Source organism: Letharia columbiana (assembly GCF_014066305.1).
Source record: "Letharia columbiana isolate WasteWater2 chromosome Unknown Sc0000000_s0, whole genome shotgun sequence".
NCBI lineage: Eukaryota > Fungi > Ascomycota > Lecanoromycetes > Lecanorales > Parmeliaceae > Letharia > Letharia columbiana.
Window position 1 is genome coordinate 1,592,975 of NW_023501036.1, and position 14,973 is coordinate 1,607,947.

Genomic DNA, 14,973 nt, shown 5'->3' on the forward strand with positions numbered 1-14,973 from the left:
CCGGATGATATCTGATATCTCGTCGAAAACTATCAGCAGCACTATTGGCAGCTTTTTTTTACTTTGATGCTATGTGGATGTTGTAGACACCTGGCGCAAGGGATTCTTGGGAGCTTATCATCATGGGACCGAAGCCTGCATTATCAGCTGGCTTTGGGTCATTGGACAACAGTGTAGAGTAGCTGTTACACGACATAGCTGCCCCGCCTACCATTCATTCCAATTGAACTGTCGACTCACCACTTCCAGCCGATCATGGTCTCCCATTATCATTACTCCCTGCTTATTCTGAAAATTTACACTGGTATGAAACTCCTGACATTATGAGCTGCCGTTGTGTTCTCTGCGATCGAACTTTCGACAGCGACAAGGCTCTGCAGCAGCACAAACGAGACGCACCTGCGCATGCCTTCGACTGTACAACATGCGACCGTCATTTCGGCAGCGAAGAGGCTCTTGACCAGCACCTACGAGACTCGCCCGCGCATGCTCCGTCCTTCAACTGTGAGAGTTGTAATCAATCCTTCGGCAGCGATGAGGCTCTGGAGCAGCACCTGCAGAACTCTCGCATTCATCAGCAGGATCCGGATACCCCTTTAGATCTCTTTTTCCGCTCTTTCCCAATCTTTGATTAAGACCCTTCTCTCTCACCAGCTGCGTCGTATGCCAACTTGCGAGAACATGAAAGGTGGCGGCGTGGCGATGCTGCGTCAGACGATGCATGGAACAGATATCAAGATGCATTAGAAAGCGAATTGCGCATGTGGTATGGTGCAGAGAACGATTTGGCTACGTGGCATGCCCTTTGTCGTGCCATTGGTGTCAAGCCGCTTCCGCAAACGTGTGAGCAATGCGAGGAAGTATAAGCGCGTTCCACGAAACTCTAAACATTCATGCTAATCCGGATCATAGGTTGTACGAAGGACACATGTTAACATTGTTGATTTGATTGAGTGGGGACGAGGACGTAAAAACACCGAATAAAGAGTCCAGACCTTTCGCAATGTGGCAGAGCTGCGAGCCTACACCAAGAGCACGGGTAAGATATTTCGTAATACGTTCGATCAAGAAGACGGCAACGTTGTTCTAAGACATTTACTCCGTAAGATCTTTCGTGAGAGTTTGCAGAAAAGTGAAGGTTCGTATGCGTGTGTACTAAGGGCTAGATTTTAGTCCCCCGCTCTACTCCAAAAATCAATATCACTGTTAATGTTATAATCGTCATGCCAAGTATTATTATAGCCATAATCATCATTCTTAACGTCACCGAAAGATCTTTCAAACAGATTAGAGACACGGCAGCCGAGATCGACGTGGTGGAGGTTCTTGACGAGATGTACCGTATTCACATCGCTCTTTTGACGGCGAATGGCCATGTCGGTCAAACCGTCTTGATGTATATTCTTTTTCCCGCATTGTATAGGTCGCTTTGCTGCATAGAGCACCCGCTCGTCGCGCGGCATCAAATAGGAACGCAGCTACGCGACCTGCGTTCCTTCCGCTTGCCGGCATCGTGAGGCCTTATGCATTTCCATTTGCTTCAGTGTGCCCCTGCCGGTTATCACCTTACCGGTGTTATCTTTAAAACTGTAGTTCCAGACTTGCTTGTTAGGATCCTCCCACGGACGAAAATCTGGTGCCGCCTGAGGTGGCAGATAAGGATCGGTGGTATACCGCCACTCTATCTCGATCGCACGGCGTGCGGCAGGTGTCGTGGCTACGGTCCCATGTGCCTCCCGCTCCTGCAAATGAACGAGAAAGTTGCTTCGCAGTTTCTAGGATTTGCCGTAGTTAGGACACGAAGGAAGCTTGCATGGGTAGCCCCATATGTGTCCGGAAGGGAGGTCGGTATCGTCAGCCTCGTCATCGAGCTTGGAAGGAACGGGAGGACCAGATACTAAGGAAGTCATGTGTCTGCGTTGCACTGAATCGAGGCGATTATAGAAGCAATGGAGGGTGGTTGTGGATGGGGTGAACGGACCTCAATAGATGAATGAGAAGCGAGTGTTCTGGACTATGCTGCCTTCTGATCTTAGAAAGAGTGCGAGAGAGTTGGACGATGGCGACGGAGGATAGGCAATCGGGTGCTGAGAGGATACTTAGCAATGCATGTCAGCTACTGTCTATGAAACCGTTCTCCACAAGGATGCATCTTCATTTTGCCGGAGAGCGGTAACGGCGTGGATTGCGAAGGGTCACTAGCATTAATCATAAAATCTTTATTAATGAACTTCATCCAGGAGTCGTCGCAGATTGCGGCCTCTCGCTTAAACTCCACAGGTTCAATATTGATAAGAGAGATCAGAAAAAAACTTTTGCTGCTTCTTGCCCGACAGCATTTCTCAAATCATCAATAGCTGCAACGAGTCGGTCCTGTGTACGCTGTACTACTTCAGACGCCATGTCAACAAGGACACCCAGACCTGAACAGAACAAGACGGATTAGTTGAACTCTTTGATATTTCGATAGACTTACTCCTACGCGGCAAGTAAGAGCTATGACTTCCACCATGATTTGAGTCAACGCCTCGAATACCTCTGCATTCTCATTCGATGCAATGCCGGTAGGATCGTTACTGGTGTCGTTGGAAGCTGCACGTTGCTCTCCCCTTTTTATCCTTTCTCTCTTCTTTTGGGCATGGTAGACTGACCGACGCAGAATTTGTCTTTGATTTTCGGAGCTACTCTTCATCGTTTTTCTTGAATGGCAGCAGCAGTGTGATTCGACAATTGCAAATATTTCAAACGTGAGAATCAGCTTGGAGACACATGTGACTGCCGTGGTAACGATAGTTGTCGGCGCCGGTAAATCATTTATAGCGATTGGTTCTCATTTCGCATGTCGCCAATCCTCAGCCAGTAGCACCCTGTAGAGCCTTCGCGCCTATAGACCTGTTGCGTTTCCCTTGGCGGTAGATTCCATCCACCAACGCTGTCGATGTCAAATTCTTTACTATTCAAGCCAACCATCATGCTCTCCACTATCTTGTCAACTGCAATTTTCATCTCTCTGCTAAGCAGCGCTGCGGCCAACTCCTTGGCAGCTGCAAAGCATCCAAGCAACATTTCAGATCTAACATTACTTAACAACTCACGAGTCTACGAAGCTTCATTGACTTCCAACCTCTCAAACACTCTGAGCTCTCGCATACTTCTTCCCTACAGCTTCTCCGTCCCCAACACCCAGATCTACCTCCGTCTAGGCTTCGGTTACCCCCGCCACCGCCTTGACCTCATGAGCATGGGTGGTCTTATCGCCGTAATACAGCATGACATTGCCGAAACCATCGAGATTGAAGGTGAGGATGCCTTTCCCGTTCTCGACATTGACCATCGACAGAGATTGGCATATACGCTGGGCGACGGCTTTTATCTCGTCGTGCGGAGTGTCAAGGGTTCGCAAAGACTTTTCACGTGGCGGGAGTTGAGCAATGTTGTTGAGGGACTGTGGTTGTTCTTGATTGTTGGGGAGAGAAATTATTGCACGGAATTTAAGTTTTGGGATGGGCCGGGGAGGTGGATGGTGGAACATTTAGGAAGTGGGGGAATTGTGTTGGATAGGAGTGGGGCGGAGGAGGTTGCAGATGAAAAGAGTTGAGCAGATTAGACATGGAGTAGGTATGTTGATGACGTGCTTCCTTCTGAGAAAGATATTGGGAAGATCTTCGCTATTCGTTAGTTTCGTTACCGTAGCCATTATGTTGCAGAAGTGAAATAGACGACTCACATATCTCAGGTTTGATGAGCACCTTGAGTACATTCGTATACCTGAACATACGACCAAGGTATCTCACTGCCAGGCTGGCGGGCTTGCAAAGGCATATATCTATGCACAGAGCCAAAAGATTTGGCTAACACCCGTTGGACGTCCTTGCCAAAGACCCGTAGACGCTCTGGTAAGTATCGCCAGTGATAGCGCTTGTGATATGCAGAATTTTGCTGCCGACGGGATGCTCCAAAACTCTCGGTGTGGTGAGCGGCGTTATAGGCCTCCTGCCTGGTCAATTCAAAATGGGTGTGATGTTCAGATATGTGAACGAGGAGGATGATGGATGCTAGGTATGGTCATGCGCGTTTCGCATTCGCATATTCTTTTTTATATATACTCAGACGCGTACTATATGAACACCCACAGACATGATCATTGCCCATCGCAATGACAAATTGTAGAACAGGCAGCGATCCGTGATACCTTGTTGCTCGACATGTATCTTCTCCTTCAGAGTGTATTAGAAACTGGGCGATTATGTGGCTAACGATGTTTCCTAGCCATGACTTGGCACTTGGGACAGTGGGATACAATTGACAGAATGTATAATTCTTTCTGCTGTCCTATGGCTGTCATTATCAATGGTGTTGGTCTGCCCTTAAGAGGGAAGTCCTTGTGATCCTCGATTTTGCAGGTATTGTCTTACGAAATCGTCAATTGATGTCACAGCACGAGCGCTATTTTCGGTTTCTTCCCTATGAATAGAGGATGTTATTAATGCTCTACAAACTAAATGCCCACAGCTCTAGTCTACGCCCGCAAAGGCATGCTGGGCAATTCTTGGCCCACAGATCTATACAACTGCATCTTGTTTACCAGCTCTGCCACCCATGCGCTCCTTCTCTATTTCCGCTGCTCGTCGTACTTCGACTTCCAACCCTGTCTCCACAACCGTATGATCTTTACTCAATACCCGACCCCCGATGAAGTATATCGTCACGAGTCCCACAGCAGAGAAGGCTGTTTGTAAGATCTACAAATCGCGAATTGCAATATAATACGCGTCCCGTGCTGCAGTCATCTGATCTGCGGGTAATTTGTTGACTGTGAAAACACTAGACGCCGCTCCTACATTGGCTAATGTGCCGGCAAGTTTCAGGGCCCAATGGTCCACTGAGCTTGTTATATTGCCCACGGATGACGTTCTGGAAGACCACTCCGCCAAGAACAAGTCCTATGCTAGTAGCAAGGTTTCTGACGAAGCTGAACGTAGAGGTAGCTGTACCGACGTCGCTGCTCTTGACAGCGCTTTGGAAAGCGATGGTCAGTGCCTGAAAGTTTGGTCCGATACCGGCACCAAGAATGATCTGAAATATAAGCACCCGGGCCCATTGTCGCGAGTGTGGTAGATCAATAAGTAGACCGCTCCCAAGGGTCATGACGAGGTATCCTCCGCGTATAAACCATGTATACACCCCCATCGCGGAGATAACCCAGCCTGTGAAAGCATCTACGACGCATACAGAAATGGTCATCGGCAGTAGCAAGACCCCTTAAAACAAGGCGCCAGCTCCGAGTACAGACTGGAAGTATAGTGGAAGGAAGTAGAAAGTGATATAAAGCACGAAGCCGTGGAGCAAAGCAGCAACAAGCGTGGGCGAACGTTGCCACGTGTTAATGATGCTCAGAGGGATGAAAGGGACTCGCGGAATTTTCCACTCAACGAGAATGAAGAGGATTAAAGTAAAGAACTCCAAAAACGAGGAGGCAGATGACCGTTGCGGACTTCCATGGATATGACAAGCCGCCGAGGATCATTCCGACGAGGATCATGACAGTTCTACCGACAATCGTGAGATAGTTAAGCCAGTCTATAGCTTTCAGCCCAGCTACTAGGGCTGTCTTTGGAGTCTTGAGTTTTAGAGTCCATGACATAAGCACAAGCACCACTGCATTGCACAGAACTGTAAGAAGTCAGCAGCTAGTTAATAGCATAGATAATATCACTCGCGGTTGATGTAGAAGCACCACCGCCAGCTTGCTTTCTCTGAGAGTGTCCCTCCAAGTAAAGGCCTAATGGAGCAGGCAACCGCCTAAGTCATGCCCAGAAAGCCACCATATTTCGACCGACCCCTCCAAATCATCAGCGTCCATTGCCTCAATCCACCATGGACATCCACAGAAGAGCATATCTCATAGAAAACAAATCCGCAATCACGATATTCGACAGATTGACCAACCCTCCCCCACCCAAACCCTACACCGTCCGTCCCGCAATCAACATGACCATGTTAACGGCCGTGGCACTCAACGCACTACCAATGAAAAAGACGGCAATAGCAATAAGGAGCACGGGTTTACGGCCCCAAATATCGCTTACTTTGCCCCAGACAGGCGTCGAGGCTGCGTCGGCAAGAATGTAGGCGGCGCCCACCCAGATGTAGCCTGCGTTTGTGTGGAAGTGCTCGGAGATGGTGGGGAGGGCGGTGGTGACGATGGTTATATCTAGGGCGGCGAGGAAGGTGGAGCACTGTGTTATATATCTGTGTACAGCTTTGCAATGTAAGGAGGGTGAAGGTGGGGGATGTTACGTGACGTCAGTTCAATGTGAATCGAATCGAATCTACTCACGCAGAGAGCGAAGACTAGAAGGGTCGTTTGAGTTTTGGACATGCCATGTCCACTAGGCTGCTCGGGTATCGAATAGACTGACTTCTTTTCCGCCGTCTCTTCTGTTGCCGCTGTCGAGGCTGGCAATTGCCCTTCATTTTCAGGCCTTTCCTGCATTGTCTTGGCGCTTTCTGCTCAAGATGGCTACGGATCAATTCTCTGGAAGTTGCGCAGTCACCGACCTACCTGCTGAGTAGATTATGGAGGAAGCTCGCGAAGTTAATGTGACTAGACAGCTAAGCTTGTAAGAGAATGTAGCAAAGTCGTCCGCAATATTCGGGCAGATTAGATGGATGTCCGTGAGAGCAGGCAATGTGATTTCCTTCCTGGCGGCGAAGTCCCGAAACATTACGTCGAGAGCCTTGTCATGATGGTCAGCCCCATGTGAGATCAACGATAGAACAGAGACTGAGGCAGGTACAAGGTCGCCAACGAACAGCGCAACACAGTTCAATTTGTAGTCCGATGAGCCTCCGACGAGAGAGTCATTTGGCGTAGAATACCGGCATGCAGCGGCAGTAATCTTACACATCACAATTTCGAGAGGGACTTCGAGCTGTCGGAGGCATGGGAAGCCGCGCATAGATGCTTTGCCAGGCGCGATCGAGCCGAATGGTTTCCCAATGGAAACAGAAAGCTCCACCAGGTGACTCCCCACCTGACGCTCAATTGCCGCTACAAACCTGCAGATATCCCAGCACTGAGGGCTAACATTATACTTTGTCGAGTGTAAGTACCTAAGCGATTTAAGGCGTTTGGTGTCTTTGAGAAAGTCGGCGATACCCGCTTCATCCACACAACAGGCCACGAGTGAAACCGATTCAAGCGTCTCTCCGAAGCCGTAATTCGGATCTTTAGGTACGATGCTTTTGTGATTGTCGTCCATGATTACGCAGCTGGGGCCGCGGAAAGACCGTATACGCGGCAGGGCCAGAAAGGGGCTTGCCAAACCCAAATCAAACCGATCTTGGGGTACTAACGAGACATATGGCTCGAATCTGGTGATCTGGGCTAGGCTAGGCCTGTCGCAGAGGGAATGGACCTGCTTGGTCTTGTGGACAAAGGCATTGATAAGCTTATTGGTTGCGTCGAGCGGCTTCCAATACTGTGGTAGAATGAGCCTCTCGACATTTGGCAGGAGTGTCAAAAGGAAAGCAGCAGCGTGTTGTGAGTAGCGGGGGAGTTTATCGGGGTTAAGCTCCTCTTCGATCTTGTCAAGGTATTCCTTCCAGTCGAGACCAGCCTGCTCCAGATAAGGGCAATTCGCAAAAAGTCTAATGACATCGTCACGACAATCGGCATCTGCTACAAACCCACGGGGTATAATATAGCTGCGTGGGCTGTCACGCTTGGAGTCTGCGTATCGAACGTAACATGCCACGACAGGCTCGACAGCGATGCGTCTGATCAGATCGGCCGCTGTTGCGATGGTGGGAAACGGGTTGGGGTTCTCATGGTAGGTAAAGTGATGGAAGCGTGAGCGGAGGGCGTTGTGGCGTCTAATAACTGGGATGCATAAGGCGTAGATTTTCCTGCAGGTCACTGCCACGCTCTCGAAGCCCTCGGGCAAGACATGCGTGATGATGATTTCCAGGAGCTCGGTGGGTAGACGAGTGAGGGCCATCAAAGGTATTTTCTTGGAGATGGGATGGTTTTCGGCACGTAGGTGCTATCGTTGCTTTTGCTATCCTCTTCATGATGAGCTTTATACATATAACCGTTGGCCTTTGCTCTCATAAATATCTCTTTAGATGAGATCTGTCGAACTATGATCCTGTAGAGCGAGGAGATGAGTTTAGAGTAATTGTAGCACAAGGAGTGAGGGAGAGCGGCATATAGCCCCTCTTTAATCCTCTCTCCTTGATCATTTCTGGATCGCCTGAATTAAGGCCGGCGACTCAAATGATCCCCACCCCTGCTCAACTAGCTCAATCGCTAAAGCGGCCACGGCCGCGCGAGGCTGAATGAGTGGGGGTAACATCGCCTATATCTTGGGGGTGCCAAGCTGTGCAGGTTTGTACGAGTACTCGTACGGCCTAGGGGAAATGCCGCTTTACGCTTCTCTTGGCTTGTTTTGCCAAGCCCAACGTCACTTCTCGCCAAATTTTGGTGACCGATTCGAGGCCACCGACAGAACATTTTGCTTATCGAAAATTCTGCGTGAGTAGCGGCAGTTTCCAACATGCCGCGAAAACGGTGGATGTGAGTCCGATATCTTATTAATTCCTTGATACTATAATGCTGACTTCGGTAAAGCGACAAAAATTCCTCCACAACATTTCAACTTGTGAACCGGCCTCAAAATGACCCGAAGATCCACGATGCTTCTTCCAGCTCCATGCTCTTCCAAGAGCTTGCTCCTTCACAGGCCCATAAGATCAAAAACCGCAATGACCTAGAAGCAGAGCTTTTCGGCCCAACCGAAAGCAGTATACTTTCAGGCGTTAGAGACAATGAAGGAGAGGCTGCAGAGCATGGGATTTTTTATGACGATACCGAATATGATTATATGCAACATATACGAGATCTCAATGCTGGAAGCGGTAATGGAGAAAGTTACTTTGTCGAGGCTGCAACCAAAAAAAAGGATGGGAGAGGGAAGGGGAAAATGAGTTTGGAGGATGCACTGAGAGAGACATCTTTACAGGAAGAACGGAGCGAAAGCGTAGCCAGTCAGAGTGGAGGATCCCAGCTTTTGGATGATGAGTTGCTGCCGTCCAAGGACTTGAGGAGGAGCACATACCAGGATCAGCAGGACGTGCCAGATGCGTTGGCCGGCTTCCAGCCAGACATGGATCCCCGGTTACGGGAGGTACTGGAAGCTTTGGAAGACGAGGCGTACGTTGATGATGAGGAAGATTTCTTCGGAGAGATAGCGAAGGACGGCAGAGAAGTCAGCTTGGAGGAATTTGAGGAGGCCGGCTTCGAGGACGCAGGCGATGAAGCTGGTTGGGAGACAGATGAAACGGAGAAGCCGAGCAAAGAGTACGAGACCGGAGACATGCCTCCACCACCCGTCCCGCAAAGTACAGATACGATGATGGAAGATGGACCTGACCATGGTGATGGCGACTGGATGAAGGAATTCAGTAAATTCAAGCAAGCTGACAAAGCTGCCAAAAAGGCGCAGCTGCAACCCTCCAATGCTGAACTGCAGTCCTCGATCATGACGGGAACCTCAATGACTGGCGGTCGACGAAAGAAAAGGAAAGGGGCAATGACTTCTAGCACTGGTTATTCAATGACAAGCTCTTCCATTTTTCGAACAGAAGGCCAGACTCTGCTCGACGCACGTTTCGACAAGATCGAAGAAGCATACGCCGAGGACGGAATGGACATGGACGATGGTGGAGCATCCATCATGACGGGGAGTTCAATGGCTTCTAGTCAAGCACCATCTCTGGTTCAGAGGTCAGATTTCGACAGCATCATGGATGACTTCCTGGGTGGCTATTCCATGAGCGGGAAGAAGAGGGTCAAGAAGGGTGGGTATCAGAGTGGCATGGAACAGCTTGATGAAGTACGAAAAGGACTAGGCCCGGCAAGAGTCAAGCCGCAGAAGGCTTGAAGATGGGCTGCATAAGCTGTATCAGACTGCATTTAGGGGCGTCAGTGTTACTTCGATAGAATTTATACCCCCAGCTGCGGAACGAATGATCAGAAAACTTATGCCATGCTCGGTTTCAGGGACCGATCCCACTGCGCAGTGACTGACGAGCACATCGTTGAAGCTGAAATCCCCGGTTGACAGTAAAGGAATTGCCCTAACGCTAGTCCCAAACACATCGTCTCTACGAGTATCTCCGAGCGTTCGCGTCGAGGCGTCTTTTTCTCAGCTGTCGCCAACAACTCTGCAACTTTCAAACAATCGCTCATTATAATCCATCAAATCGACATCATGGCATCCCCCCAACAATACGCTCTGCTATGCCTAGAGAATCCGTTACTCGGTGAGTGCCCCCAAACCCCATCCCATAACCCAAGTCAAAGGCTGAAGGAGCTGCCTGTCCAGATATCCAAGGCCAAGGGTAAGCTCCAACACGCCGTCTCACCGCTCGCAAGATATTGAACATATCTACCTAGCGATGAAGCAATGCTCTCCAAATACGGTCTCAAGCCCAATGACGCCATACTCGCCGAAGAAAAGCACATGGGCCTCTACGAAGACCTGCTCCAGAACCACGACGCAAAGCTCATAGCTGGCGGTGCTGCGCAGAACACTACCCGTGGTGCACAAGTACTCCTCCCTCTTTCCATCCCCCCCCACCATCTCCCAACGCACACCGCACAGCGACATTGACCCCCTACGTACCCGCAGTACATCCTCCCCCCGCACTCCACCCTCTACATCGGCTGCGTCGGCTCCGACAAATACGCCACGACCCTGCGCTCCAAGAACGAAGAAGCCGGCGTCCGCTCCGAATATCTCGTCTCTCCCGACCAACCGACCGGCCGCTGCGGGGTCATCATCACCGGCCATGACCGTTCCATGTGCACGCATTTGGCTGCCGCGAACGAGTATAAGATCTCCCATCTCCAATCGCCTGAGGTTTGGAAGCTGGCGCAGCAGGCGAAGGTCTACTTTGTCGGCGGATACCACTTGACCGTCTGCGTGCCCGCGATCATGGCACTGGCGGAGGAAGCAGCCAAGGAGGATAAGGTTTTCATCATGAGCTTGTCCGCTCCCTTCATCCCGCTGTTTTTCAAGGATCAGTTGGCTGAAACGAGCAAGTATTGGGATTACATAATTGGAAATGAGACCGAAGCGAGGAGCTGGGCAGAGTCACAGGGGCATGAGACGAAAGATGTGAAAGAGATCGCGCAGTTGGTAGCGGATTTGCCGAAGGAGAACAAGGGGCGTAAGAGGACAGTGATCTTTACGCAGGGGACCGAGAGTACGGTTGTGGCGGTGCAGGGGGAGAAAGAGATTAAGGAGTTTGGAATTAAGGAGGTCAAGAAGGAGGATATCTGCGATACTAATGGTGCAGGGTGAGTGCTGTTGATACGTCTTTTTGGGGAGTACCATGCTGATTTAAGGAATAAGTGATGCCTTTGCTGGCGGATTTGTCGCAGGTGTCGTCGAGGGAAAATCACTCGATGAATCGATTGACATGGGACATTGGCTTGCGAGTCTGAGCATTAAGGAGCTGGGACCACAGTACGTTCATTTCCTCCTCGCAGACACAGTTCATCATCCTGTCAATCATCGCAAAGACATTAAGCGACATCGAGCAACATCAATTCAAACTCAAACTCATTATTTGTCCCCTTTGCTCCTTAATGACAACTTGGACACCTTGCGCTCTCGAGCTGACACAGTTCCTTCCTCCAAAGATATCCCTTCCCCAAGCAAAGCTATCAGCCGACGTCGAAAAACGACTTTCTCTCCGTGAATTGAGCCGAGCACAGCAGAGGCGTTCGGGTTTCAACAACTAAAAGCGCTTGAATTCTCATGGCGTACGACGGAATGACGACCACGTGATATGACCGAAATGGACTTCATCCTCCATATATCAGTGCACGGCATGCAATGGCGTAGCACATAGCATAGCACGTAGATAGACGAGAGCAGATGTTCTTGCACTATCAGTCCAGGACGCATATTTTTGATGATTTGAGACTCCGGAGTCGGAAAATGACCTTAGCGTACCAATGTTAGCTTTCAACCGGCACCTTGCCCATTTGGAGGTGTCATAACGTTAGTAGCCTTTCTACCGCTCTGATCGCTACCTCCTCCCCAAGTGCTTCCTTCAAAGACTTCCAAACTCAGAAAATTGGGCTCATCCGCTTGGAGAGGGTTGTTTCCAAAAGTCGTGAAGGTCCTGGGACCCCTTGTGTAGTTCTGGACCGACGGAAACGTGGTTTTCGGAGGAGGCTGGTCCCGGTAGAATTCGTTCGCGTGCGAACCAGGGGTGGGATCTGGCATAGTACTAGGATTGCTAGGACTCGAGTCCGCAGGGAATCCGATTGGCTGCCGCTGAAGAGGAAACCTGGTCTGCGAATTTTGTTGAGAATGACTTGGTGTCTTGCGCTTCGCGGTCGAGGGTCGAGACCCAGGCGTTCGTTCGCCCGGCTGAAGCGCAAAGGGAGAATTGGTAATACTTGGGAGTACGGGCCTAGGGGAATCGGGAACCGGGTCCTGAAGGTCGCCGAAATGCTCTCGTGCCGTGGAATCACCAATAAGGCCATAGCTAGTCTCATCGCCAACATCTCGAGCTGTTGAAGGGCCATATTCTGGGTTTGCGAAGCCATGTGAATTCTCTTTCATAGAAAGGTCGATGAATCCAGAATCGTCACCATCGTCGGTCGTTTCAGAGTCAACAAGATCATCAACCATGCGCTTCGAAGCCGGATCCATATTCACGGAAATGGACGCTGCCTGAGAGGCTCCTTCACTGATCGAAATTGGTGCATGATTCTCAGGTAGCGTCGTCTCATCAACATGAGTGACTTCCTCGAGCTCGATACCCGTTGATGACAACGGCGCTTGGTAGCCTTCTTCTTCCCGCATGCCTTCTTCAACGTAGATGAATGTCGTGCTACCCTCCACATCCACAAGCTTGATCGGGACTTTCTGTTTTCCAATGAGCTTCCTCACCAGACATAGAACAGAAAGAACCTACGTCATCTAAGTGCTGAATCATGCCATCGGTCAACAGGTCTCGAATTCTCCCTAGCATCTCCACATTAGGATGATGACGCTGAATGCCTCGATCATGGTACCTGGGCTTTTGAAAAACCAGATTAACCTCCTTATAGTATCTTCGCTTTGTATTCTCATTGTCTAACGGCTTAAACCCCACAGTATCTTCGTCTTCATCGAGGAGGTATTCAATTTGAGGCAACTCGGAAACAAAGAAAGTTGATGTTAGAAGGGTCAAAGTGGTTGCGTAGATCTTCCACAATTCTCTAACCTGGACGTTCAATACATTGTCGCCCACCTGAGCTGCCAGGATTTCGGCGTTAGAAAGAAGCCAGGAACTGTACTGTCTCAGAGCTGGTAACACACGGCGCGTAACGGCGGTAATTTTGGCGGACCCAGAACTGGGTGCTGCGCCGTCGCTTTGGACATGTTCGCTGACGGAGCGTTCCAATTCTGGTAAAAGTACTTGGAGGAGGGCGAAAAACGTTCTTACGTTCAGGCGTTGAAGGAAGAAGAACGACCGTAATGCCTCCGCAGAACCCCCACATTCTAAGAGAATGGCTCAGCATGTCTGAGCATAGTACAAACATGAAGCTGATAGCTTACCTTGTAGTCGTACTCCTGCAAAGAACTCGGCAGCTATGTTGATCAAAACAAATTTGCTCAAGGTACCTTCGAACGACCGTTCTTTCAAGTCGACCGCGAGCTGGCTCAGCACCTCACTCTCAAGCTCTTCATGCTCTGGAAAGTCGAGGCCTTTATAACATCGAGCATGTAGGCGCATGAACCATCCCACCAGCGCTTTTCCCGGTTCTTGGCTGTTTTTGACTGGATCAGTCATGATCAACTCCCCCTTACTCCAAGCTTCTTCAATCTTCTTGAATTCAACCTCCAGGTTGTCTTTTCCCATAGGATAGGGCTCCTCGACAGCCAATGCGCGATAGATATGATAAGTAGCCGACAAGTGATTGACGTCAACCAGTGCAATGACTGCCAGTTGGTTGTGGGAAACTCCTGACATAGGGTGTATCAGACCAGCGAGATTATAATATCCTATAGCTGGGCCCCAATTGCGATTCTTTGTTACAGACTGTGTCTCACGCCATCTCGAAAGGTCGCCCAGACGGACGAGCGTCTGATGGCAGGATACGAGGATGGAATGGGCCAAGGTGCCGGAGACCTGTGTTGGCTCATCAGCCGACAGAGCTATAAAGACACAGTCAACATGTGGGTCTCTTGTTCAGCTTTCGCCTGACAATCTTACTGCTTAGGGTCAATCTGTTAGCAACAGCATCCAGCTCTCGGAGACCACCGAATCGCGATGCTAATCTCTGTATGTAACCACGATAGAAACGCTGACCAGACTTGATGAAGTCAAGAAAGTGTTTGACGAGCTTGCGTTCTTCGACCGCTTTTCTCTTTCCCGCAGTCTCTCGGAACTACCAACGGCATAAGCGTCGAGAGCGATTGGTAACTCGCGGAAAATGAGAGACAAACGTGCTTCAGTTCCTTGCGAAATCGATTGTTGATTTTGCCATGAGCATCCCACAGCCTATTCTCAGCACTCTTGCCGATGGCAAATTCAAAATCTTGCAATATAACGTTTTCACATGCCGTGCGGTATCTTCAACAGTCAGATGTGCCTTTCTTAGGGTGTATGAAAGATGTACTGAGCCAGGAAATGGGCAATGTTCGGAAATGTGGAGTCTTCCCTGCCCAGGTAGGTCGACAGGTCTCTCTCTGCTCGGTGGGCCAGCCTGTGCGTTTTGAGCTTCCATCTCAATAGCAAAACAGGAGACCAGAAGTACCTCCATCTCTCCTCATTTGTGTTTGCCATGGCGAACGGAGCAGCTCCGACTCTTCATCAAGACCCCACGGTCAGCCGCGCCGTTAGAGATAGTAACGCGATTCCAACGGTTGGGCTGTACTCGAACAGTCCATTGAGCAAGTT

The 14,973-nt window shown here is 49.9% G+C and overlaps 6 protein-coding genes across 6 annotated transcripts; 3 read left to right on the forward strand and 3 right to left on the reverse strand.

Annotated features, from left to right (window-relative positions):
- Positions 1 to 1,478: 1,478 nt before the first annotated feature.
- On the reverse strand, positions 1,479 to 2,692 carry HO173_000428 (uncharacterized protein; the record flags this gene model as incomplete). Its single annotated transcript, XM_037302378.1, has 2 exons — positions 1,479 to 1,775; positions 2,477 to 2,692. 2 exons carry the CDS (start codon positions 2,690 to 2,692, stop codon positions 1,479 to 1,481), a joined length of 513 nt encoding a protein of 170 aa, XP_037170957.1.
- Positions 2,693 to 2,971: 279 nt separating this feature from the next.
- HO173_000429 (uncharacterized protein) lies at positions 2,972 to 3,598 on the forward strand (the record flags this gene model as incomplete). Its single annotated transcript, XM_037302379.1, has 1 exon — positions 2,972 to 3,598. The coding sequence occupies one exon, from the start codon at positions 2,972 to 2,974 to the stop codon at positions 3,596 to 3,598; it is 627 nt and encodes a 208-aa protein (XP_037170958.1).
- A 2,368-nt stretch (positions 3,599 to 5,966) lies between these two features.
- Positions 5,967 to 8,003, reverse strand: HO173_000430 (uncharacterized protein; the record flags this gene model as incomplete). Its single annotated transcript, XM_037302380.1, has 3 exons — positions 5,967 to 6,239; positions 6,341 to 6,510; positions 6,566 to 8,003. 3 exons carry the CDS (start codon positions 8,001 to 8,003, stop codon positions 5,967 to 5,969), a joined length of 1,881 nt encoding a protein of 626 aa, XP_037170959.1.
- Positions 8,004 to 8,561: 558 nt separating this feature from the next.
- Positions 8,562 to 9,947, forward strand: HO173_000431 (uncharacterized protein; the record flags this gene model as incomplete). The annotated part of the gene is made up of 2 exons (XM_037302381.1): positions 8,562 to 8,581; positions 8,636 to 9,947. 2 exons carry the CDS (start codon positions 8,562 to 8,564, stop codon positions 9,945 to 9,947), a joined length of 1,332 nt encoding a protein of 443 aa, XP_037170960.1.
- Positions 9,948 to 10,277: 330 nt separating this feature from the next.
- On the forward strand, positions 10,278 to 11,777 carry HO173_000432 (uncharacterized protein; the record flags this gene model as incomplete). Its single annotated transcript, XM_037302382.1, has 6 exons — positions 10,278 to 10,329; positions 10,392 to 10,407; positions 10,463 to 10,616; positions 10,698 to 11,368; positions 11,424 to 11,537; positions 11,714 to 11,777. The coding sequence occupies 6 exons, from the start codon at positions 10,278 to 10,280 to the stop codon at positions 11,775 to 11,777; spliced, it is 1,071 nt and encodes a 356-aa protein (XP_037170961.1).
- A 264-nt stretch (positions 11,778 to 12,041) lies between these two features.
- On the reverse strand, positions 12,042 to 14,859 carry HO173_000433 (uncharacterized protein; the record flags this gene model as incomplete). The annotated part of the gene is made up of 6 exons (XM_037302383.1): positions 12,042 to 12,953; positions 13,003 to 13,571; positions 13,629 to 14,228; positions 14,287 to 14,461; positions 14,520 to 14,646; positions 14,693 to 14,859. The coding sequence occupies 6 exons, from the start codon at positions 14,857 to 14,859 to the stop codon at positions 12,042 to 12,044; spliced, it is 2,550 nt and encodes an 849-aa protein (XP_037170962.1).
- Positions 14,860 to 14,973: the final 114 nt, after the last annotated feature.